The sequence below is a fragment of the Carettochelys insculpta genome, chromosome 10, assembly GCF_033958435.1.
Source record: "Carettochelys insculpta isolate YL-2023 chromosome 10, ASM3395843v1, whole genome shotgun sequence".
Lineage (NCBI taxonomy): Eukaryota > Metazoa > Chordata > Testudines > Carettochelyidae > Carettochelys > Carettochelys insculpta.
The window spans coordinates 31,668,298-31,694,659 of NC_134146.1; the positions used below are offsets into that span (position 1 = coordinate 31,668,298).

Below are 26,362 nucleotides of genomic sequence, written 5' to 3' on the forward strand. Positions count from 1 at the left end.
TTCTAAAGATGCACACATCATGCACCTTTCCTGTCCATCCCACACTGATGATGGTGAAAGGGCCCTTTCAATCCACCAACACCTGCAACATCATGGAGAAGTACCCCTGGCAGTTCACGTACTCTGTGGGCAAGGCAATCTGGTGCCAAGATTGGGATGTGCATTCCATTTATTGGCCTGCTGCAGTTAGGGAACTCCATTGCTGCACAAACATCTACGGTGCCCTGCACATTTCCCAGAGTCACTGCCCTTCCTAGCAGAAGGGTATTGATTGCCTTGGCTACCTAGATGACAGCAGCCCCCACAATGTAGATTTGGTCACTCCAAATTGTTTGCCCACTGTCCGGTAGCTCTCTGGTGTTGCAGGCTTCTACAGTGCTACTGCCATTCACTTCTGAGCCGTCCATAAAAGTGGCCTTATGCATGCGGAAGTTCTGTAGTCACTACTTATCATCACGTACCTGCATAACAATGCAGTCCCACCAGTCTGAGCTTCTTTATGGAACCAGAAACAGCACTCCACTGTGTACAAAGCTTTGTACGCACAGTGCTGCACTGTGTACAAAGTGCAGTCAACATCTCCCCATTCCTTCTCTCCAGCATTTCAAATTTGTGTATGTCCGTGTCTTTCTCAGAGTCTTCATTGCTTTGATGGCTGTTTAGGCATGACACATACTGCCACACAATGGGTGAGGTGCTCATAATACTTACCACAATAGTTTGAAGGTGGATGGGTTCCATGCTAGCCTTGCATAGGCATCTGCATGGATACCCAGTTAAAAAAGGGAACAAAAGCACTTTTTGCCATTACTTTCCAAAGGGAGTGGGAGGCTGATGACATGTACTGCCCACTGCATTGTTTTGTCCTCTCAGACACTGGAAGCCTAATCCATAATGCAAGGGTGCAGCAGGAACTGTGGGATAGGTATGCACAGAGCATTGCTGAAAAAGAAGCTGCCAACCCTAATGGGGACACACTCCATTGACTTCATGTGCCAGTGTGGACATGGCACCCTTGACTTTACAAAATCTGGTGCTAAAAAAAAATCAACCTTAACAAATTTGACCTAATTTCCTAGTGTAGACATACCCTGTAAGTGTTTTCTGGATTAGCCCTAAAATAATAAGAAAACCTCTATGGTAAAGAAACTGCTGAAGGAAAAAAAAATATAGAACATTTACATATATAATTACTATTATGGTATATAGCTTGAGTATATAAACAGCACATGCAACAAATTTCTGATTATACTGTAAAGTATTAAAAATTACCTTAACAAAGCGACACAATCTGACTGCATCTTCCCATTTTGAACTGCTTACGTACTCATGAAGAATAGCTGGATAAGGTGATATATTAAGATGAATAAGTGAGCCATCAGCTCTTCTGATCGTTACCTGATTTCCCACAAAACATACTATCTGAGGATTTTTGCTAAATTCGCTGTTGAAAGAAAGTCATAGAAAGCACATTAGTTCTTTTCTCATTGAAAATAGTAGTTGGTATTTAAAGCTATTAGTGAGTTTCAAATGAGAAGAATTATTGGCACAATGTTCTTAATTTTGTTTTCAAACCAAACAGAAACGTACAATGGAGTTTAAATCTAAAACAACTTTTATTCAGATTTTTAGATGTCAGAATATAGTAGGCAGATGCAAAATTGAACATGTACACTGTCATGTACAATGACTGCAAATGGAAATACAGTTGGGGCATTTGCAAAAGCACTAGATTTGCATATTTAACTGTTGAAATGCATGTGCAAATGTGGATAAAAAGTGTTGTGCTGTATTGAGCCCTATAGTTGAATGTTTCCTAATCCAGAAATAATGATGTGGCAGGAATTCTGAAGGCCGCAACTGTTATCTTCTCCTTCAAAAGACATCCCGGTGGGTGCTCCACTTTTGGTCAAGGTGCCAGAAGTGAAGCACCCACAGGGACACTCATCTCGAAAAATGTCAGTTACTGCACACGCGAATACCCTCTTCATTTATTTCAAGGGGCTAAATAAACACTTTTATTTGTAAAGTACTACCTGAGGGAAAATTTCACCATCTTCTTGAAAAAAAAAAACAGTATTATTATTCTGAGTACAAATACACCTTACCTTGCATCTTTTTCATAGAGTGTTTTTGGCAGGAGCTCTTTGTCTACATAAACTGTGTTGGGATAATACCAGACTGTAAAACGTGTATCTTGGAGTCCACAAAGTATGTTGCACATGTCATTCCAAGCCAAAGTGTGGGCCATTGTTGCTTAATTTAAAGATAAACAAATATATATTTGCACATTCACAATAAACACAAAAATGTAAACATTATTAGAATTTTGCTACCAAAAAGAGTGGACCTAACAGGTCATCAACAAATATCTTAGAAAAGCAGGCTGTATTTTTATTTCATTATGATTTACAATGTATTATTAAAAACTTTAATTACGGTAAGTCATTTTCCCTAGTCTGTCTTTTTCCGATACTTATATTACCGTTTCAAATGTATATGGAGCGAACATAGCTCAGTTTTGTTTGTCTTGTTTGTCACCTGGTGTTGACTGAAGTGTTCACATGTCTAAAAGCGGTGTCTATTCTTTAAAGCTGTGTCTACACGAGTGCCCTTTTGAAAGGGTGAAAATCAAAGTTCGGCAGTCAAAATAGCGGTCGTCGAAAGGGAGCACCCACCGCCATTTTTCAGATTGGCACTTCTATCCCGTCTCTTGAAATGCCATCGAGGTCTTTTGAAAGAGAGCGTCCATATGGCTCCAAGCTCTCTTTCAAAAGAAGGGAGGCAAGAAACACTGCAGACGGGGTCCCATGGCTGACAACCCTTCCAGGGCCGCAGCCAGCTGCCTCCTTTAAAGGGCCCCTCCCTCTGCCTTCCTCTCCACACAAGCCAAGTGCCGCCCAGCCTTTCCCAGACTGGCACAGCCCACTTGTGCCCACAATGGAGGCCCAACGACAGCTCCTGCAGGAGAACGCCCTCATCATGGACACCCTGCTGGCAGTGCTGTGAACCATCGCCACAGCTGCACCCGATCTCATCGGGTGGCTGGGCAGTGCCCCCGGGGCACTGCTGGGTGCCCCCCTGAGTGCTCCAACACCTCTGGACCCACCCTAGCAGCACCGACTGGTGGGAGCACGTGATGCTAGGGGAGTGGGGTGAGGAAAGGTGGCTGCGGAACTTCCACGTTGAGGCAGACCTTCGACGAGATCTGCCACTGGCTTGTCCCTGCACTCCGGCACCAGGACATCTGCATGCGGCCAGCCCTCACCCTAGAGAAATGGGTCACGATTGCCATCTGGAAGCTGGCCACCCCGGACTCCTACCGCTCCGTGGGACAGCAGTTTGGGGTGGGCAAGGCCACTGTCAGGGCTGCACTTATGGAGGTAAGGTGGGGCCGGGTGGGTGTGGGGGCTGGGGCAAGGGGTACCCTCTGCTGCAAGGGGTCAGATGGGGCAGGAGCTGGATGGGTCAGGGGGCAGGGGCTGGATAGGAAGGGGATGGGGGCTGGATTGGGCAGGGGCAGAATGGGCCCGAGGTGGGGGGAGATGGCCGCCACACCCGCAATAGAGCACCTGTCTTCCCCCCGCCCACCGTAGGTCGTCAGGGCCATCAATGCGATGCTGCTCCATAGGGTCATCTGCCTGGGGGATCTGGACAACACCGTCACTGGCTTCCAGGACCTGGGCTTTCTGAACTGCATCGGCACTTTAGATGGCATGCACATCCCCATCCACAGCTGGCCACACAGCGCTGGCCAGTACATCAACGGAAAGGGCTACCATTCAGTGGTGCTCCAAGCCCTGGTGGATGCGAGGGGCCGGCTCACCGACCTCTGTGTGGGCTGGGCTGACCGCACCCACGATGCCCTGGTCTTCCGAACTCCGGCCTCTGCCGCTGCATGCGGGCCAGCACCTTCACCCCCCAGAGGGAGATCCCCGTGGCGGAGGACATCACCATGCCGCTCTGCATGGAGGCAGATGTGTTGTACCCCCTGCAGCCGTGGCTCATGAGGCCATACATGGGACAGACCCCACCCGGAAGGCATTCAATGAGTGCCTCAACCACGCCTGCAATGTGGTGGAGCGGGCCTTCAGGCTCCTAAAGGGGCAGTGGAGGAGCTTCCTCACGCGGCTGGAGGTCGGGGTCCTCAACATACCCCAGGTGGTGGGTGCCTGTTGCGTCCTCCACAACATTGTGGAGGGAAAGGGGGACACCTATGTCTCCAGGGGGTGGCCCTCCAGCTGACGCCGTCTATGAGCAGCGAGGCGCCGCTCCCCTTCCTCCAGGCCCACTGGGATGGCCACTGCATCTGGGAGGCCCTCAGGCAGGCCTTTACCAATGGCCACCTCTGACCCACATACACACCCACATCCCATGCACATCTGCCACCCACTGTCCCCGCCACCCCCACCCCACCAGCACCGCACCTGCACATTCACCACCCACCATCCCCGAGGAGCACAGCATGGAATGGTGAACAATAAAGAAACGTTTATATAACTATTTTTGTTGGTAACTATGTATGGGGGGGAAGCTAACTTGGAGGGGGCAGGGGGAACCTCACTAGAAAGGGGTCAGGGGGAAGCTAACTTGGAGGGGATGGGGAGAACCTAACTTGGGAGGGGGCGAGGCGCTCATTCCAGGGCAGGGGTAGTGGGCCACGAGCCCCCGTCGGGCCCTGGAGCCCCTGCCTCCCCAGGTGTGGGGTCCCCAGAGGGGAGGAGAGGGTGCAGGTAGCACCCGCAGATATTGCTGGCAAGTGGGCCTGGTGGGGGTGGAGGGAGTGGGCTCATTGGAGCGGAGGGTGTGGGGGCGGAGAGGGCAGGTTCGGTGGGGGCCAGGGGGGCAGGACCAGCTGGGGAAGCTTCTGGGGGGTGGGGGCAGGAGGCAGGCAACAGTGTCCATATGGTCCCAGACGGCGTGGCCAACGCCCTCTAAGGTGGACAGCAGCCTACCCCAGGCTGCCTTTCTCCACTCCATGACCGCCTGGGTGAGCTGCAGGTGTTGCTCAGCCACCTCTGCCTGGTGCTGGCTGGCTGGGTCCTCCTTGGCCCAGCGGGGTCCCTCTGGCCACGGCCCCGACAACACCGTGCCTGGGGTGGCGTCCGGACACCTCTGAGGGCTGCGGGTGGGCTCTTGGAGACGAGGGACGGCGCAGGGCTCTCCCGGCCCCCAGATGGTGCGGCTGTGTGGAGAGGATGAGAGCATGTCAGTAATGTGCCCCGGATGGAGGGGACCAGGCTGTGGCCCACTTGCCTGAACCTGCCCATGGGGCCCCCCACCCTCCCGAAGGACACTGACCCCCCAGGGGCACCGACCTGCACCCCACGGGCTGCATCCAGGGATCTCTCCTGCAGGTGGCCCTCCTCAGCACCGACTGGCTGCCATCCCTGTGCAGCTTGCGGCGCTGTCCACTGAGGGAGGGTGCTGGGTGTCGCTGGTGCACCACTGCAGGGTGCCTCATCCCATGTGGGGGGTGGCCTGTGTGCGGCCTGGGATCACCAGTCCTGTGTGCGGGCGACTAGCCATTGCATCGCCCCCACCCTGTGGAGCAGGTGTGCGCCCCTCCCTGTACGTACTGGAGGGTTCCTCGGCGACGTCCGGGGATGTCTGACTCCCGGTTGCCTGGCTGGAGGAGCGGGAGGAGATGACAATGGTGAGGTCCCCCTCCTCAGTCGACCACTCGGTGGTCCCTTCGCCCTCCTGGGTCCCTGGTCCGGGCTGCTGCTCCTCCTCCTCCTCCGGTGCAGCTCTTTTACCTTGGAGTGCACCTGCTCTGTAGTACACTCTGGGTGGCCCCTGGTGTGGAAGTCCTGTGCCAGGTGGCCAAAGGCAGCGGCATTGCGCTGCTTGGCTCCCATGTGGTGCAGGACTTCCTCGTCCTTCCAGAGGCCGAGGAGGTCCCGCAGCTCCCACTCCGTCCAGGAGGGGGCCCTTTTTTTTCTCCCCCTGGGAGCACTGTGAGCCCTGTGGGGGCTCAGAGGGGGGCTGTGGGGCTCGTGGGGGGGCTGGCTGCTGGCCATGCTTATGCTGGAGCATGCAGCTGGAGCACGTGGGGAGGCTGCTCCTAGCATGTTCAGCTTTCTACCACGGGTTTCCTGCGTGCGTGCGGCTTTAAGGCAGCTGAACACAGGGACCATAGAGCCCTGCTGCTGCCAGCTGGAGTGGCCCCGCACTCCAGCTGACCAGCACCATGGTGGACCCGTATTTTGAAAGAGCGGACTGTGGAGCGTCTACACATGTACTCTTTCGATTTAGTATTTCGAAAGGGAGCGATGTTCCTGATACAGGATCAGGGTTCGGATTTTGAAGTCTGCGCCCCATTCTTTTCATTTTCTTTCAAAAGACAGGTTTACGTGTGTGGACACTCCTCCCGCTCTTTCGAAAAAGGACCATTACTTTCGAATTTTTGTACATGTGTAGACACAGCTTAAATGTTTCTGCACAAGCTACAGAGGAAGTTCATGCACTATATTTTTGAGGGCAAGATTCAAAATGAGTAAGAGTGACCAGAATACAGCCTGGGCAGTTACTGGATGACCACATCACTTTCTCCAGAACTTCACCTTTTATTTAACAATCACTATGTTTCTAATGGTGGAGATTGTGAAGAAAACTTTCTGAATGAAGTGCTATCAGAATATATATATATAAAACAGCTCTAAGAGACACGACTTCTCCCATTATTCTTTTTGTGCTTTTCACTCTGAAATTTAGTGATGACCATTTAAATGCCACCACTTTCCTATTTAACTGCTAAGTATAATTAAAAAAACACCAAGGTAATGTATTTATTCTGTGTCTGAATATCACAGAAGTTAGAAATTACATTTTTTCATTTTATCTATCTCAGGGAGGCACTGTGAGAGTGTACTCTATAATATATTCCCCAGTGTTCTTTCAACTCAGATTTTAAATTAATCCAATTTTAGAGCTTCCAATACTCCTACTGAAGATAAAATACCCGTGCTGCTAGAATGCAGATCAATGTAATTTTGGCATGGTTCTTACCAATTTTGATAACTTTCTGTTCTTTCCCAAATCTCTTCACTGAAGTGATATAAAGATCCCTATTTTTATCAATAAAAGCAATTTTTCTCTCATTTGTAAGTCCCTTCTGATCAAGGGCAATTTCGATGATCTCTGTCTAAAATAAAACAGGAAATGATTGTTTATGCCAGCTAGAGCCATACAGGAAGAATAATGAAACATTAAAAGAAATGGATGCGCCATTAAAACATGTGACATACATTTTTACTGTTCAACAACTGGATTTTTTAAAATGCCTGTTATGTATGTCCTAGTTACATAACTATTCTATGTAAGCAAATTTCTTATAAGGTTAATCAAATAATCCATTAATAGCAGTCTGTTATTTTGCAGGAGTACCAAGGCTTGAATGCCTCTTGTGAGTCTAAAGGAAAAACAAACATAAAGCAGCAGTGCTTTTTTTGCACTGCTGGCTTCCCACCAACCCACCCTGGCCAATTCCATTGCTGGGGCTGCTGAAGTGTCAGTACTCAGTACCGGCAAGTACTAGCACAAAAAACGCACTGTAAAGCAGCATAAAGGAATAGGAACACCTGTGCCTCTTGCCCAGAAATGCTCCCACTACAGAGCTGCATGATGGTGACTACAAGGTCAGGAAGAAAGTGGAGAGAACAAACAAAGTCATGTCTCCAAGGCAGTTTTTTTTTGGTGCTGGTATTTGAGCAGCCCCAGCCATGGGAATAGCTGGGGCTGGTGGGAGGTGCGGGGGAAAGTCGTTGATGCCTCTTTTTTTAGAAAAAGGCACTGCTCCCAGATGTCTTTTCTTCAACCACAATTTCAGAGAAGACAAAGAGCAGAGAGACCAACAGCATCATTTCTTCTTTCCTCTCTCCTGACAGCAGAACAAAGAAAGAGAGCCAAGGATTTCAGTGTTAAGATAGTCAGGTGCTAATCAAGTTATTTTGGACTATAAATAGAGGGAATTCAAGGGGTCAGATTAACTGCAACATATGACATCTTGCAATTCTCCCTTTTCAATATTCCCGTGAGACTCTCCTGAAGCTCACTTTGATCTCCTGGGCATGTGAGAAATATAACAATTATACAAAATCAAGGTTTCCAATCTGTACTCTACAGTTGTGTATGTCATGCAGTATATATGTCAGTCTAATATGTGCTGTTCTATACAAGAAATAGATTTGTCAAAATATGTTCTATTAAGTAATATATTAATCACCTCATAGTTACCCATCTTCTGGACTGTCAATTTAAAATACAGTTTGAAAGGTGAAATTACAGTGTGAACATTACCTTGTGCGTAAGAGGTTTCCCATCACCTAATGGCTTCCCAGACAGTGCTTCAAATAGGTAGATAACTTAAAAAACAAAATGCGTACTGTTAAATAATTCAATTTATTATCTTAGTTAGATTTCAACATTTCTGTGACTCAGATTTGTCTTTGCCAGACTTTCAAAACTCTTTTCCCCCCAAGCTTTCTGTTGTATTATCTCATTTAATATAGAGGCTTACCATAGGGCAATTGACTGATTTGAACAACTGACACCTGAACTAAAATTTTAAAAGTTGGTACATTATAATATGCTGATAACAGGAAAAATCTCAGTTTGAACATTGAAATTTGACTCATCAAAATGCTTAAACATCAATCTTGGTCAGAGTTCTCGTTTTAGTTACAATGTTGAAATATGCTACAACCATTCAGAGAAATGTTTCATTTTGTCATTTTTGCCATAGTTCACCTGTCATTAATCTAATAATTATATTAAGTAATTAATATGAATTTAACAATTATATTAATTTCAAAATGATGCAGATGAATGCATAAATTAGTTTTGGATCATCACATTCATCCAGATGGTGACAAAATTTTAGCAAGGGATCCCTCAAAAATCCCCAGTCTTTTGATAAAACATTGGCCTGTCTGCCTTCAACCCTCAAAAAAAAAAAAAAATCCATCGCTTGCACACAGTTTTGCCCCTGCCAAAAAAATCTATCCATTTATGTTTTCCACTGTCTTTTTGGGAAAAAAAATAGTAGAGCTATTTTTTCAAGGAAGAAGATGAAGTAAACTGTAATTCTCTTTTATAGTGCCCAAAGACTCATCTAAGCCCTCTGCTGCTCAGTGGTGCAACCACTCTTATGAGGGGGACGTTACAGTTGCTTGTGGCCTAGAAACCTCCTACCTGCATTAACTTTGAACAATCATAAACTGGCATAAATTCTACATGATGTAGGCTTGGGTTTACACTTTTGTATCTTATCAGACTATCAATATTTTACTTTTGTATAACTTTTAGTTTGGCCAAAGAGATCACAAAGAGGAGAAAAAGGGAACAAGCTTATATGTATTTCCAACAGATGAGGTCAGGGCTATTCAAAGCTATTGTAAAAAGTAACATCTCACTTATTGAACATTTCTGTAAAAGAGTACATTATTCATCAAAAATTCAACACAGAAAGATTGTTAATTATGTCAGACACATCTCAGAACTTTGATGACATCACATTCTACCTGAACTATGCCCCTGTAAATTGTATGTTGTCATTTCAACCCTGTAATGAATGAATATTTTTATTCCAAAGGATGGCGCTGTTAACATATCAATAATATGTTATTGTGGGTTTCTTTCAGGATACAGGATGTTGGTTTGAGGTTGTTGGTTTTACTGGCAGAGGAAAAAAAGGCTGTGAGAACAGGTGTTCTCCTGAGGTCGTTGATTGCACTTGCAGAGGAGAAAGGGAGGGTTGCGTACAAGTGTTATTTTTTTGCAGAGGATTACACGTGCCAAAAAAAAGAGTTATTAAGTGTTCTGCTCTCACTTCTGTGTGTGGTTGTTTACATGACCTTAATTTGTGATCTTGTTTTACACACCAATACTACTGCTATCATATTGACAGTAGAATAGGAAGAAAGAGGATATTATACAAACTACTGAACACAAACTGAGGATTGAAATGTTTACTTATTCATCATGAATATCCTTCTCAATCTGTAATGATTAGTAAGTGTTTTAGGATAAGCACCAATAGAGTCTGGAAAATCACATGAACTCTTTATATGCATTTAAAATCTAATTGCTTAATCTGAAGGGTCTTCTCTCATTTGGAAACATCCAGAAAAAGAGGATAGCTATATCTCCCTTCTCCATAATAGTCTACAGATTTAATAAAGACATTCCATCTTCTAGAAGAAACCATTTGAAGTAGTCAGAAGGGTCTGCATATGGTTCTGAGAACAGTTTCTCAACCCTCCTTCACGCCTGTTTATTTGATCAGTGCAGTGGGCCAGAATCTAGGCCATTGGCAAAGGGCTCCTAGAAAACAGAAGTATCTGACTCAGCAAGCTGTACCATGGGAAGCTACACATTTCACCTTCTTACACAGGAGAGGAAAAGGGATCCCTTGTGTAGTGGTCTTAAGAGGAAAGACCAACTAGTTGAGAATAGCAACAGTCTCTGCACACAGAATTTGTCTCTCCCTGTGCTGGCCTTCTGTAAGACTATTACATGCCTCTAGTGGAGTTTTCCTCTAAAAAGAGCTTCCTTTTTCACTGCTCTTATTGTAACCCCACTGGGATAATCCTCTTTAAAGCTACAGACCCCTCCTTTCATGAGACACTGGAAGTGGCCGACTAGCTCAAGCTTAGAACTGGCTGTCAAAACTTGCAGAGTGGCCCTGCAGCATGGTCAAGAGAAAGATATATCCTCTTCTCCATGAATATGGATGGAGTGAAAGAAGCAACAGAGGAGGAATGTGTGTGTGTGATATTTATGGATATATTATTGATACAAACCTGGTATTTAAAATACTTGTAGCAGGAGATGTAATTTATTCCTGCTGTACCAAAGATTAGTACAGCAATAAAATGAAGTTTCTTTATATGTACAACATAATAAAATGAAGAAATACCTCAGAAGTGAAATATATCTATACATATGTATAATGTATTGTTAGTCAGTGCTTATCTCTGAATAATTTATAGTGAAATGTGAATTTTAATAGTGAAAATCCATTTTAATTTTTACACTAAAAATGTTATAAGTCTTTAACATTCTGCCTCTAATCGTTACTTTCTCCCACAGCATACATTCATAAAAGAAATGAAATAGGTAATAAAATTATATGAATATACTGTAAATTATGGTTTGCAATGGAATATAGTGTTTATTGCCTCACAAAAGAGAAAGATCTACAACTGGAGGTTGAACTAAACAGTGAGAAGTAGCACAACTCCCCCTCGCCTAAATACAGAGGTAGAGTCAACACTCCCCCTCTTCCCTGGGGAATGTGCTTTTTTAAATGTTCATAGGTACTTCAGTCTTCACATAATTGAAGAAGCAGCTTTTATTCTGAGTAAATCACTGTGTATTCATTACAATGGAGTTTAGCTCACTGGTGATCATTGTCAGGACCTTTTTTAATCCTTTGTACTAGTCCTTTTCTCTGAATTCTTTCCCTTAGAACAAAAGCAGAGGAAGTTACTCACCTTGTGCAGTAACAATGGTGCTTCACCCTGGGTTTCAGTGAATCCTCATGCCAGTGCTTCGAGATTCTTCTATATCTGTGGTTTCCCACACCGTGCATGCAAAGTAGCACCTCTTTGTACTGTATGGTGTGCACGCAGTGTGGACCCCTCCATTCCTTCTCTGCCCTAGCAAATAGAGCAGGATCTTCCAAAGTAGGCGAAGGAGGGAGGTAAGTGAAGTACCACAGGGATACATGTCTCTAAGAACCATCATTGCTGCACAAAGTGAGTATCTTCCTCTGCTTCTTCAAATAGTGCTCCTGTGGGTGCTCCACTCTGGGTGACTATAAAGCAGTAGTTGTACTTTGAAGGTGGGTTTGGAGCCCATTAACAAGTACAGGCAACAGAACTGCTTGACCCACTTTAATGGAGGAAGCAATGAAAGACGAAAGAGTGTAGTGCGGTGCAAATGTTTTGCTGGAAGGCCATGTCGCCACCTTGCATATGTCTGTAAGGGACATGTTGTTGAGAAAGGCAGTGGTGGAAGACAAAGCCCTGGTAGAATGGCCAGTGACAGCATGCGAAAGCTCTTTGCAGTGAAGAGTGTGATAAGTGTGAATGCAGATGGAGATACACTTAGGTAAGTATTGAGATGGAATGGGAAAGACCTTGGATTTTTCCACTAAGGAGAGGAAGAGCCTAGGAAACTTGCACCAAGGCTTTGTGCAATTGAAGTAGAAGGCCAATGCCCGACAAACATCCAGAGTGTGCCATGCCACATGAATGGGATCAGAGTGTGGCTCCGGGAAGAACACAAGTAAGTGGATAGGTTCGTTGATATTAAATGTAGACGATACCTTAGGGAGGACTTAGCATGGGGGTGAACAGTGAGTCTACTCTTAGTAAACACCATATAAGGAGGTTCAGCCATAAGAGCGGCAAGCTCCCCAACCCTAGTGGCCAACGAGATGGTGACTCAAAACGAGACCTCCACTGACAGATGGAACCATGAATACGTTGCATGGGAGGCAACTGAGTACAAGATTAAGGTTCCAAATAGAGAACAGAGAATGTACTGTTGGGAAGGTGTTTTGCAGACCCATCAGAAAACATTTGATGATGGGATGGGCGAGGAAGGAAATCCCATCCTCCACTCGGTTGAATGCTGCAGCATGCACCCGAACAGTACTGAGGGCGAGGCCTGACTCATGCAGGTGCTGCAGGTAGTCAAGGAGGACAGGAAGGGGTGCGATGTGAGGAGGCATAGAAGATTAGTGCACAACCACTGAGAGAACTGCATCCACTTGTAGAGACAGAATTTGTGTATAGACTCCCATCTGCTGTTAACGAGAACCCTCTTTACCCCCTCAGAGCATGTGATTTCGGCATTCTGGAGCCATGAAGGAGCCACTCATGGAGGAGCAGCCTAAATGGATTGGGGTGAAGGGCATGGCTGAAGTCCTGAGACAGAAGGTTGTGACAAGGTGGAAAGGGATATGGAGTTGCCACTGACGACTGGTAGAGGTTAGGATACCAAGTTTGTCTTGGCCACGCCAGAGATATCAGGATGAGACGAGTCCAATCCAGTCTGACCCTTGACCAAAAGTTTGTGAATCACAGGAAGGGGACAAAACGCATAAAGAAGGGGCACATCCCATTTGAGGGAGAAGGCGTCCCTGAAGGAGTGTCTCCCCAGACCTGTTCTGGAGCAATACTGATGACACTTCCTGCTAACTTGGGTTGGGAACAGGTCTATGCACAGCTAGCCCCAAAACTGGAACTCGCAGTTGAGGGCCACCATGTCAATTTCATCATGGTGATTGCTGAATGAACAACTGAGGGCACCTGGGGTCACATTCGGTACCCTGGGGAGATGTTTGGCCACCAGAATAATGTGGTGCTGAACGCACCAAGTCCACAGTTTTATGACTTCTGCGCACACAAGGATGGGGACCGAACCTCGCCCTGGCGGTTAATATAATACATGCAGGTAGTGTTGTCTGTGAGGCTGTTGATCGATCTACACATGAGGTGCTGTTGGAAATGCTGGCAAGTGTAGTGGACTGCCTTGATTTCCAGGTTCATGTGGCACGCTTGCTTGATGAACCAACATTTGCCCTGGCCTGTATGAGAACCCATTTGGCCCCCCCATTCCATAAGGGAGGCATCCATAGTAAGGGTAATAGATGGGGGGCAGTTAGTGGAACAGCATCATGGTGAGAACATTGTGCGGACATGTCCACAACTGAAGGGAGGCGAGAACGCACAGCGGTACAACCATGTATTTGGACAGCAGGTCTCCGGCCAGCACGTAGCATGTGGCCAGCCAGGACTGAAGGCACCACATGCTCAAATCTGCTTCTTAGGCTGTTGAGGGTGGGACGCCACAGGCTGTTGGTGCCATTGCCAGTGAGGTCTTTGCCGCGGGGATCTGTGCTGTTGGTGAAGTTCAAAGCTTTGTGGTTGCTGCTGCAACCACTCCCATGGTATTTGATAGGGAGAGTATGGGGCCCACTTGAAGAGTGGGGTGTGCATACCCAGCACATGCAGCATAGTGCAAGAATCCTTCATAGAGTGAAGGACCTTGTTTGTCTTCTCCATAAAGAGGTGATGTTTGTCAAAGGGAAGGTCCTCCACTTTCTGCTGCAGGTCCTTGGGGAACCCTGAGGGCTGGAGCTATGATGTGAACCTTGTGACCATGTTGGAGGCCACGACCCTAGCCACTGTGTCCTCTATGTCCATTGTGGACTGGAGTGCCATACAGGCAATTATGTGCCCTTCATGTATTACATTCATGAGGGGTGAGCGTTGCTGCTCAGGTAAGGGAGGAACCAACTCCTGCAGCTTGGAGTAGTTCAGGTGGTCATGGTCAGACAGCATGGCCGCATAGTTCACCACCTGCAAAAATAATGTGCCAGAGGAATAAATGAAAAGATTTAATTTTGTTGTGGACGGCATTCACCGGTAACAAGTTTGGGTGTGGATGGGTGAACAGAAACTCTGTGTCTGTAGATGCCACAGTATCATTTGTCGGCCCTCTTCTTAGTGGGAGGAACGGATGGCAGCATCTTCCAGCTGGATGGATCTGTGGGGAAACACGTAGAACTGGGCACTCAACCACTGGATGAAGAAAGCACCCCCGAAGTATCCCATGTCCACCCACCAGTCCACAGCAGAAGGCACAGCACTCTGTGTTCTGTGCTGTGGCAAAGACATCCACCTAGGGAGTGGCCTGCTCATGGAAGAGCAAGGCTATGACTTGTGGATGGAGAGCCTACTCGTGGTGGGAGAATTCCCTGCTCAGCTGATTGTCCAGGAGATTCTTCTCACCTAAGAGAGTCAGTGAATTAACTAACAACAGAACTACATACAGGGAAAAGACAAAGTCCAACTAGGGAAATGCACAACAGCTAATACCAAGACAAGCAGGTTCTAAGCACCACCACTGGTGGCAAGAAGGAATTAAGAGTGAAGGGGGCCAGTGGCACTCCTTATAGAATGGCATGCATACGCTGCTCCTGGGGGTGTCAGGGCCGGCTCCCCTATGGGTATTGCTAATGGAAAATCTTCCAGCACCAGTACATGTGGCAAACACACTCATCCACACTGAATGGACATGAGCAAGCACTCAAAGAAGAACTGTCAGATTTTTTCATTTTGAGAGTCATACACACATGCCACATCAGCTTGTGTTTTTTGAAAAATGTTTAAGCGCTATACTGATGTGAAGATAGAAACAATCAGACATGTACATCCTAGTCTGATTAAATATGGAGGCTGCAACTTTATTAAAACCTTTGACCAATGGAGATTGTTTCCATCAACTTCCCGGCAAGGCTTTTTTAGCTGACCACCAATGGCCCTGGGTTATAGAAACCTAAGGGGAAGTCTGAGGCAAGGTCCCCTCCGCACTCTCAGGTCTACCCTGGGACTCTGATAGAAAGACAGAGACCCAGTCTAATCCCCTCCTCACAAAAGAGGCATAAAAATGAGATGAGGAGAACCAGAGATGCTACGTGAGACATGGAGTCTTATACTATCACCATGCAATGTCATGTTCAGGACCATGCCTAAATAGCACATTGGGTTAGAGGGACCACATGTCAGATACTTTTATCAACTGCATCGTAACCTGCCAGAGTCGAAACAATATAATTTAAAACTCCCAAATTTGACCACAGATGGAAGGTAAAAAACCCCCACACAGTACTTTGTAAACTTGGCCATATAATTAAAAATCCCTTCTGGACACCAAGCAAAGTTTAGTGATCAGGCTAATCCCCAAAATCATAAATACAGCTCACTACATAAATGTGGGTAAGTACGGTATCAGAGCAGACTCAAACCTGTGACTTGCCAATGCAGCAAATGTACATCAAAATGTCTATTCACAACACTAAGAGGAAGTTGAAGCACCAGCCACCCACTTTCCCACAGCCACTCATCCAGCCTATAGTAGCTCCACTGTGCAATGAGACTGGGACTGGTTTCAGGCTCCATCACTTGAATTACATGTGGGATAGTATCACAGAGGTAGCCATGTTAGTCTGTATCTTTGAGAACAGCAAGAAGTCCTGTGGCACCTTATAGACTAACAGGTATTTTGGAGCATAGGCTTTCATGGGCAAAGACCTGCTTTGCCAGATGCCCACCTTCAGAGGATGGGTGGTTGGGGGAGTGGTAAGTACAGAACACATGCCAGAGAGTGGAAAAGGATGTAGAAAAAGAAACATGCCTTTCTCCCATACAAAAATACTGTCCTATACGTAACTATCACAAAATTAGGAGAAATTGTAAACAAACAAACAAAAATCAAAATTAATATGAAAATTTGTTATTTCTGTGTTATGCTTGATTTTCAACATACATATGTGCTCTATATGAATGAAATACCACATGCACTTGTACTTATCAACTTTATAACACTTTTGCAAGTAACTTGCTAGTCAAAGCGGAAAACAAACTATAAACATACCTTTTTCATCAGCTTTATCTTTTATTGCTAGAGTGTCATTACTCAAAGATACAGTTTGGGCATTTAATATATCTGTCCTCATTCCTGGAAATTTGGGAGATGAAATTAATCGTCCTTCATAGGAATATAAATAGATTCCTCCACCATCTATAAGAAGAAAATGCCTGCAAACAATATAGATAATTTAACTAGCTGTAATAGAGGGTGGTAAAAAGATTCAGCCGTTTAAAGATAACTATTTAAAATATTTAAGTGTTTTCTGTGTAAGCTACACAATTTATAAACTGTGATTTGGAACTCTATTTTCTGAAATAAAATTCTATGCTTGGAAATTCAATTTTAATGTCAAAATTGTCTTTTAAATATAAGGATTTTAATTAGCTCAGGAAATCGATTACCACAATTTCCCTAAGCTAGTGTCTTCTATAGTTTTACACTCTCACATTAATATCCTGATGATAAGGCATCTTTCTATAGAAAGCTAGAAAATACTATGATTTTGAGCCCTTCACACAAAAGTGCTCACAGAAGTTCAGGAGCTGTAAAGGTTGCCCATCGTGCATATACAGCTTAAAAACTGGTTTAAAGCTTACATCTGGCATTTTTAAATCTGTTTCTTCACAATGAATGAACTGTCATGGAAGGCAGATGAACTGTAGATACTTCGAAGATACTTTTTAAATTACTTATTACCTCAGTTTATTAATATGTCTACAGAGAAGTGGCTTCTTTCTATATTCATGTTTCTGAACTAGTACTTATATAAAAATGTAAATAATAATGAATAATAACTACCATAAGAAGCTGGTATTATCCATATTATACAGATGCAGAAAACTCCAACAGAAAGATTAAAGGTGAAAGGCAAAACCTCAGCTGATATAAATTATCATAGCTCTATTGGCTTCAGTTGAATGCATTACCGGCTCATATAGACATTTGCAAGGGAAGAATGATTCCCCCCCACCAACTTTTGTATTGACTTAAATGGAGTTACAACTATTCTCACCAACAGAGAATGTGCCCCTACTTTTTCAAAAGTGCCTTCTAAATTTGGGTGCCTAATTTCAGATCTCTGCAGAGTTACACACAAAGAAATATCTCATTGGTATATGATTTTCAAGTAAGCAACCACATAACCATTTAAAATGGACAAAATACACCCACATTACATATAGGTACTATTAGTGAAAATATAAAATCACATTTTATTTTTTTTTCAGCACAATTAACCATTGTATTAATAACTAATGATCAACTTGTAGTAAAGATTATTTCTACATAGTGAGCTCCACTTGGCCAAACCTAAAAGACCAAGAACAGATGTTCATGCAACAGCTAAAGATTACTTACTTTCCACTGTAAATGCAAGATAACTATGATACAGTACACATGTAATGTATGAAGTGGTTCAGTTCTGCAGTTATATCACAAATACTACATAGCAACAAGTCCTTTTAGTCACACAGTGTGAGTCCATACACATTTACCAACATTGTATATTTTATTAATAGTGTTTAAGAAAGACAGAGATATTCATTTTACCAAAAAAACGTTCTTGTACATTATAATAAACTACCTTTCTGCTTGTAGAATTAAACTAACTGTTCCTTCTTTGAGGTCATAGATAAGCGGCGTGTTCCAGTTCTTTGTACTAAAATAAAAGATGAGCATTAATTAACATTTCTGAAATTCACAGTTATTAAAATTCATTTTTATCTTTAATTTTCAAAAGGTATGAATGATAGTTAGATGTCCAATTCCCATTAAAAGTCATGAGAATTGGGTATCTAACTACCACATCCATCTTTAAAAATCTCATCACAAATTTAGCCAGTGGATGATACAGTTGCACATCTTCCCTACAGCTTCCTGAACACTTCACGCACTGGGATACAGAGACCACTGGTTGTATTGTGTTTTTAAGGCACATGCAACCTCACTCTATTCTGGTCTCCTGTACTCTGTAGAACCACACTAGTTTCATTATTCAGAATCTTCTAAAGCTTTTTATGCTGGCCATAGGATTCACTCCTATATGAACTTATGCCTGGACGCGCGGTTCAACAATAATCATATTACTGAGCATGGAAACAACATTTAGGTATTAGCTTTGGATTCCAGCACCTTATGACTGGTGACCTACATTTCTAACATGACTTGACTGTTGTACTACATTTCAGACACAACATAATTGATTTCTGTATCATCCCTTATAAACAATAAACCAGATTTCTAAAAATCTGGTGACCAATCTGCAGAACAGAAGTAATGGCATCTGAATAACAGCTTTTGAGTTTTGAGCCTCTGAGCAAAAAGCAAGATTACCAAAGCTGTAACCAGTACAAATGGGTCAAATGGCCACATGAGTGCAACTGGCAGCTCTGGAATCTAGAGGTGATCAACTGTCTGCACATATTTAGATATTTTAAAGGTAAGAGTAATTTTCAATAAAACGTATTTATAAACTATTTTTTACTTCATTTGCCAGATCAGCTTGTGTGAATTGCCACAACTATCATGTCATTGTCCTCTGTTATGACGGAGTGGTGGTCAGTCTAAAGCGTAATACTGTTGCAACCCTGTGTTTCAGGTCAGAATGCCCTGAGTGGGGAGTAAGGCCCAGCCCAGCTGGACAGGAGCCTACACTGCCTGGTAAATGTGGGGCAGACTTTACTCCTCAACTCACCACCCTTCTGTTTGCAAAAGCTAGCTCTGCCACTGGAATAAATTATGATAATTCCTTATGCAACAATGAAAATACACATTAGCATGTATAAAGGTGGGTTCTATGATGATTTATATAAAAAGATTTGATGTTTTTGAAGACAAATCATGTGTAAGCCTTTGCACTTTAAATCAAGCTCCTTCTGATTCTCACAATGATTGAATGGATAACACGCCATTAATTCAAATTACTTACGAAAATACATAACACTGAAGAGAAGTTGAAACAACTAAATGCCCATAGTTCAAAGAGGCCTTAATGACTCTGTCACGGAATTCAAGTAAATCCACTGCATCATTAATAACATTACGGACCTAATAAAAATGGTTTATAGTTAAAAAAATGAAAATAACAGAACACAAAAAGCAGCATAATATTATACTCATTGTTAATGTTCATAACAGGTGGCTGATATTATGCATTTACAGTATTATATAACTGAGTAGGAACAGAAAGTTTTAAAGAAAAGCATTAATGAATAAATTAATAAAAACTCTTTTTAATTCACACGTAACAACCTAGCATATTTTTGAAACTAAAAGGGTTGCATTAATTATGAAATTTTTACCTGATGACTCTCTACATAGTTACACACAAATAAATGTCTCATTGGTAAGTGATTTTCAAGTAAGCCATCACACAACCATTTAAAATGAAGAAAATACAGCTATTCCATACAAACATAAATATTACATAAAAGTACTATTAGTGAAAATGTAAAAAACCTAACTTGTAAAAAATGGATCTGTCTTCCTAAACAATGTCATCAGTCAAATCAATGGTACATCCTCACCTGTAATCCTGTGATTAGCTCTGGTCATACTTTGAATAAAAATCCTATGGTAGAACCTCAGAGTTATAAACACCAGATTTGTGAACTGGTTAACTGGTCAACCACACATCATTTGGAACCGAAAGTATGAGAACACACGGCACCCACACAGAGGAAATGCTGTACAGAACAGTACTAGGTTAAACAAACTACTAAAAAATTGAAACATTTAAAAATAATTTGATGAGGTAAGGAAACTGTTTATATGTTTATTTCATTTAAATTAACATGATTAAAAGTCTCATTTTTCTTTTGCATGGGAAAGTGTCAAAGCTGTATTAACATAATGCTTAGCTGTAAATTTTTGAAAGAGCCATCATAATAATTTGCTCAGAATTAGGAAAATCCTCCATTCCAGAGGCGTTCATAATTCTGAGATTCTACTGTAGAGAACTGAGACAAAAGTTTCAGTGTGCAGCAACAGAATTAGAAATTTGGATAAACACATGGCCGACAGCACTCTCTATTATTGAAGTTGCCTGACACCTCCCATTGTAAGATCCCATTTTCAGTTTTTAAAACTTTTCTAAACTCTAATCATAATGCAAATGAAGGTGTGATTTTAGTGAAGTAGGCATACCTATGCTATCCTCAATCTACCTAGTATGGGTAACTACAATAGTGCAAATATGGTGGCACAGACTTCAAAGTGTGCGAGCCCCTCAAGCACACAGGAGCTTATATATATATATATTTTGTCTGCTAGGTTATGTGTAAACATACCAACCATTTAATTGCCTGATGACATATAACCTTAATTCTGGCATTTCCTAACTTTTGTGTACAGGTTGAGCCTCTCTAGTCTGGCACTCTCTGGTCCGACAACATTCATGGTCTGGAATATATTTTAGTTAAATGTCCACTTAAATGGAGTGTTCCCAAGTAGTCCCATAAAGTCTGTTTGCAGCTACCCGTCCTGGCTCTCAGTGTTCTGTATTCTTATGCAGTGGTAATTTACCCCTAAATGTTTTCAGGAGCCCAGTAAGCAGTGGAAGTCTTTGTAATGCTGCTACACAATACTGACGTCCCATGTTTTAGCAAATTCTCTGGTTTGGCACCAATTAGGTCCCAAGGGTCCCAGACGAGAGATGCTGAACCTGTACTTGACTTCATAACATTAATAATATTCTTTTAATAATATAGGTATCAAAGGAGAATGCTGCCTGGAATGCCTTCTGGTAGCAGGCTGAAGCATGACAAGCACGGCTTACTCAGTTTACCATTTCTCAGTTTCCAGTAAATCCACTTTACACCTTCTTTATTAAAATAGTCCTCCTCTCTGGGGCTGCTTTATTGACAAAGTTCATTCAGTCTCCAACATGTTACAAACATAGTCCATTTCTCATCCCAGTGCAAGCAGTCATTAAAATTCAACACTTCTTGTCCACTGATGTCCCATACACTGGAACCTTCAACCAGGCCCAGCCTCTCTGTCAGCCTTCCCCTGTTCTCGTACCAGGGGAGCTATCCTAGCACTTCCAATTAGAGAGAAATTTCACTTTTCCCAGCAGGAAACCTCTCTCCTCAAAGCCTCTCTGCTGAGGAACAACCTTGTCAGAAGGAGCATCTCTCCCCCCCGGCCTTCTCATAGTTGCTGAGTTTACACTCAGCAAAGATTGTCCATTCACTACTATTTACAATTGTGAGTCTTATATAATGGTAAACTTTGCTGAAGTTGTATCCCATACCTCCATAGTTCTTCTTTTAGTTAATGTTATTTCAAAGTTCTTCCACTCCCAGCGTTGCTCCACAACATGGGCAAAAATCACATGTCCATTTCCACAAGCTCCTGCTATTTGAGTACCATCCACAGACCAAGCAATATTAAATATACTGCCAGTATTTGGTTTCTCTAAAGCATATGACCACTAATAAAAACAAAACAAAAAAGAAAAAGATTTCTTAACACTTTGAGATTTTTATGAACAAGTATTGCACTAAACAAATTAATACACTTATTTAAATTGTACTAATAGACTAATGAATGAGTTTCTTATTTTTGCAGGTATCATACAGAATCTGCATATCAGAGGATTTGAAGAAAGGAGGTATGGAGATAAAAAAACAGGAAAAAAATCACAATATTTGGAGTACATTATGCAGCCTAAATATATCTTAAATGTATTCAGTCATTCATATGTCTAAGCAATCACTAAATAAAATTTAAACTACAATTGCATTTACTTGTAACCAATAATATGAGGTGTGTGAATTCTATGGACCAAATTCTCCAATATGATGAAGCTGCTTTATGCTGAACTGCCAGCAGCTTCTCGTTCTAGAGCCATCAGGGCCCTGGTGTAACAAAACAGTGCCAGGGAAACCTCCAGTGGTGCACAGCCAGTTCACTCCTACTGCCACTTCTCTCCTTGATAACATGTAAGGTGTGTTGCTGGATTAAAAGAGGAATGGCCAGGATGCCTCTCACTAGGTTTCTGTATGTAGCCCATGAGACATTTTGTTTACTGTTACCTGTACACATGGTTGTTGGTTTCTGTCCAGTGGAAACTTTTTCCCTCTTATTGATATTAATAAAGTGACATGCATGTAAAGCAGAGACACATGAAGTGAGTTGAGTACTGATTGCACAAAGTGCGAATACACTTCAGTCAGCACACCCTCCAATTCTAGATATGCAAGGACATTTAGTAAAACTACCCTCTCCCAGGAGATCATCTTGGTTACAGCAATCTTGTGGCCCACTGAGATGAATGAGGGCACTCATCCAGCCTCCACACTAGTGTAGGTTGCCCATTGCTGCTCTCCTATGCTGATACAAAACTGTGCTTTTTAGGTCCAATCACCGTAGCAGCCAGCATTAAATTGGAGCAGCCCTGAGACTGCTATAACTTGCAAGAGGAGCTTGCTCTGAATACACCAGTCAAGGATTACGAGAGTGCTTTATGGTACCAAGTGTTCTTTCTTTGTCCTGAATTGCACTGTGTAGAAATTGACCGTACCCTAAGAGCTGACCCAACGTATAAAAAGGAAAACAGATTTTATTTTCAGCATAAAAAAACTGATCAGTGATTCATGAATCAATATAAGATCCAATATCTACAACTTTTAACTTGTGGTACTCACTACTATATCATATAAACTTAATAGGATTCCAAAAGGAATAATGAGAACTTCCACGGTTAAATTAGGTAGGATTAAGATCATTTGAGAAGGAATATGACGACTCATACTTTTGGGAAGTATCTCTCTTTTTTTTTTTAAATGTGGGATATGACTGCTGGAAGATAAAGGACGCGAAGTACCACAAAGGGCATGGACAAGTCTATTTACCTCTAAATTCTCAGGTTTTAAGTAAGTCTCAAATTGTTATGGTTGTGAAGTAAACCTTTAAAACATGACCCAAGTGCAATTAATGCAGTGATGTCTGTCTAAATTTATACAGAGCCTGAAATAATAGCTTTGATGTGTCAACTGCCCTGTTCATTTCAAGGAGTATTAGCTCAGATACCAAGTTTGACTGTAGTGGGGCAGCTGCCTCACTCTGACAGGACAGAAGTGAAAGAAGGCTGTAAGGAGCATGCACAGAGCCCCGGTCAATCAGAGGGAGGCTTGTGAAGAGGGTGGCTCGCAGGAGTGGCTCTGTATTTAAGGAGCTGCTCAGCAGAGCAGAGTCCTCTGGGCCCTGACTAAGGATGGTGTAGGACTGGCTCCCAGCAGGGGGGGAGCACCATGAGACAGCAGTGCTAGGCAGGCTCAGGGAGTGGGAGAAAAGCTCCAGCCTGACCCTTGCCAGACTGTTGGCCCTGATTCAAAGGCCAGTAAGGGGCAAGATGTACCAGGGAACAGGAGGCAGTAGAGAAGGAGAGAGGAGAGCAAGACAAGGCTGCCACCAGAAGGTCCCTGGGCTGGAACTTACAGTACAGGTGTGCGTGATTCCCCCCACTTCCTCCTTATACCACACCTTACCACCAAATGTAGCCTTTCTGGACTGTGGCTTACCCCTGAGGTGAGGGACTAGATTGAGGCTGTAGTTGGCCATAATGGTGGGTGAGCAGAGGCAGGACTGCTAATACCCCTGGAAGAGGGCAAGAAGTCTCATCTAGGGCTTACTGCCGGAGGGCAGTCTCCAGAAGAGGACACTGTGATCCTGGGAGTGACATGGGTTCAGATCAGAGCATGGAGAGGGCACAGAGAGATAATGGGTGATACGCTAGTCAGAAGGGGGCTCCCTGCTGATGAATGAGCTAATTCCCAGAGTACACAGGAGGAGGCACTGTGGTAGGGAATCACATCTATGACAATAATACATATTAAATATCAACTTTGTGAAATACCTTAACATTTAATACACATTAAATATCACTCTGTTAAAACATGCAATGAAGGAAAGGAAATACCATTATGAAGATCTACCCAATGTACTGGCTGACTAGTCAGGCATTTTAGTAACAAATAACTAAGATAAAGGGGACTACAACTTGTTTCATCTTCCTGAATAGGAACATTAACTTTCAAAAAGTTTGGAAAATCATACCTTAGGGAACAAACCAGTCTCTTACTAACAGTAGCTAGGAACTGTTTTTTCCCTTCAGACAAGTTATTTCATACATTTACTTATGTTTCTTACATTTTACTATGATTTATCTGGTACTGACCACTGTTTGAAAGTAATGCTGGAGTAAAGAGACCATTCGCTTGATCAGTTCTGGCAATTCCTATGTTCTCATATAAATAGGAAGCTCCCAATAAGTCGTATATGCCTTGTTTTTTAAATAGTTTTCATTAGATTTTATAAGTTAAAAAAGAAATAGCTGACATTTGTATAACATGTTTTTCAAAAGATCCTAAAGTGCTCAAACTTGTAAAACCAATTTAAAAAACTGATTCAAAGACAATCGTTCTTTCTTAGTTAAAATATGCAAGCGATTTTACAGTTCCTTTCGAAAACAAAATATTTAGTTGCACAGTTCTTTCTACTATTATAATGGCCTAATGCAGAGCTGGTTCATTACTGAGAAAAGAAAAGTTACTCACATGTAGTAACAATGGTTCTTCGAGATGTGTCCCCGTGGGTGCTCCACAATAGGTGTCGGGCTCGCCTGGCGCTGCAGATCGGAAATCTTCCAGCAGTTTCTCCTGAATCACGCATGCGCTGGCGTGCGCCGCCCCCAGCCACATGCGCAATCTGGTCCCCGCCAGTTCCTTGACCAACTGCCTCGGATGCTCCTGAAAAACACTAGGCAGAGATCCGAAGCGGGGAGGATGGGCAGGTGGTGGAGCACCCATGGTGACACATCTCGAAGAACCATCGTTACTACAGGTGAGTAACTTCTCTTTCTTCTTTGAGTGGTCCCCGTGGGTGCTCCACAATAAGTGACTACCCAGCAGTAACCCAAATAAGGAGGTGGGTAATCAGTTTATGTGCAGCTTGCCCCCGAGAGGACTGCTGTCGACAGACGGGTATCCTCTTCGAATACCCAAGGCAGGGCATAATGCTCGGCGAAGGTGTCGTAGGATGACCAGGTCACCGCTCTACAGATGTCTTTTAACGCGATGCCTTTGAAGAAGGCTGTTGACGCCGCCACCGCCCTGGTGGAGTGAGCCCTGGGCAGGGCCAGCAAAGGAGCATTTTGAAGCTTGTAACACATTTTTATACAGGACACAATGTGCTAAGAGATTCTCTGTGAAGAGAGACCTTCTCCTTTTGACCTGGGAGAGAGAGAGACTAGGAGCCTGTCTGTTTTCCAGAAGGACTTAGTTCTGCCTGTGCAGAAGGCCAACACCCTCCTCACATCCAGGAGATGCAGGCGTGCCTCCTTGCCGGAGCTGTGAGGCTTCGGGTAAAACGAGGGTAAAACTATTGGCTTGTTAAGATTGGACTCCGAAGAGACTTTCGGAACAAAGGCTGGGTGCAGCCTTAAGGTTACCGCCTCCTTTGAGAATACTGTGCAGTGCGGCGTTGCCATCACTGCCGCGAGCTCACTCACCCTGCAGGCTGACGTAGTTGCAAGGAGGAAGGTTGTTGTTTTTTTTTTTGTTTTTTTTTTTTTATCGTAAGGAGACATATGGGAACTGTGGCTAATGGTTCAAAAGGTGGACCTGATAGCGTGCTGAGCACCAAGTCCAAATTCCATGATGGTGGAAGCAGTTTCCAAGGGGGGTACAGGTTTACCAGCCCCTTCAAGAACCTGGTAACGATAGGATGGGCGAATACCGTTGGCTCTTCCTCTGTATGCCGAAAGGCTGATATAGCGGCGAGGTGGACTTTTAGCGAGGACAGAAAAAACCCGCCTCTCTTGAGGTCCAATAAGTATTCTAGTATTACAGGTACAGGAACGTCAAGGGGAGCTAACTGCTTGGCGGAACACCAGGCTGTGAATCGAGTCCAT

At 43.6% G+C, this 26,362-nt stretch overlaps 1 protein-coding gene across 1 annotated transcript in view; it reads right to left on the reverse strand.

The window, feature by feature from the left end:
• IFT80 (intraflagellar transport 80) overlaps positions 1 to 26,362 on the reverse strand; it is a 139,933-nt gene that overhangs the window by 21,879 nt on the left and 91,692 nt on the right. The window contains exons 10-17 of the mRNA XM_075003704.1: positions 21,701 to 21,880; positions 19,376 to 19,494; positions 18,032 to 18,106; positions 16,453 to 16,616; positions 8,302 to 8,366; positions 7,012 to 7,147; positions 2,109 to 2,256; positions 1,273 to 1,444 (exon numbers count right to left, since the gene is read on the reverse strand). Coding sequence (XP_074859805.1) covers positions 1,273 to 1,444; positions 2,109 to 2,256; positions 7,012 to 7,147; positions 8,302 to 8,366; positions 16,453 to 16,616; positions 18,032 to 18,106; positions 19,376 to 19,494; positions 21,701 to 21,880 — 1,059 coding nt within the window. The remainder of the gene's footprint in view (positions 1 to 1,272; positions 1,445 to 2,108; positions 2,257 to 7,011; positions 7,148 to 8,301; positions 8,367 to 16,452; positions 16,617 to 18,031; positions 18,107 to 19,375; positions 19,495 to 21,700; positions 21,881 to 26,362) is intronic.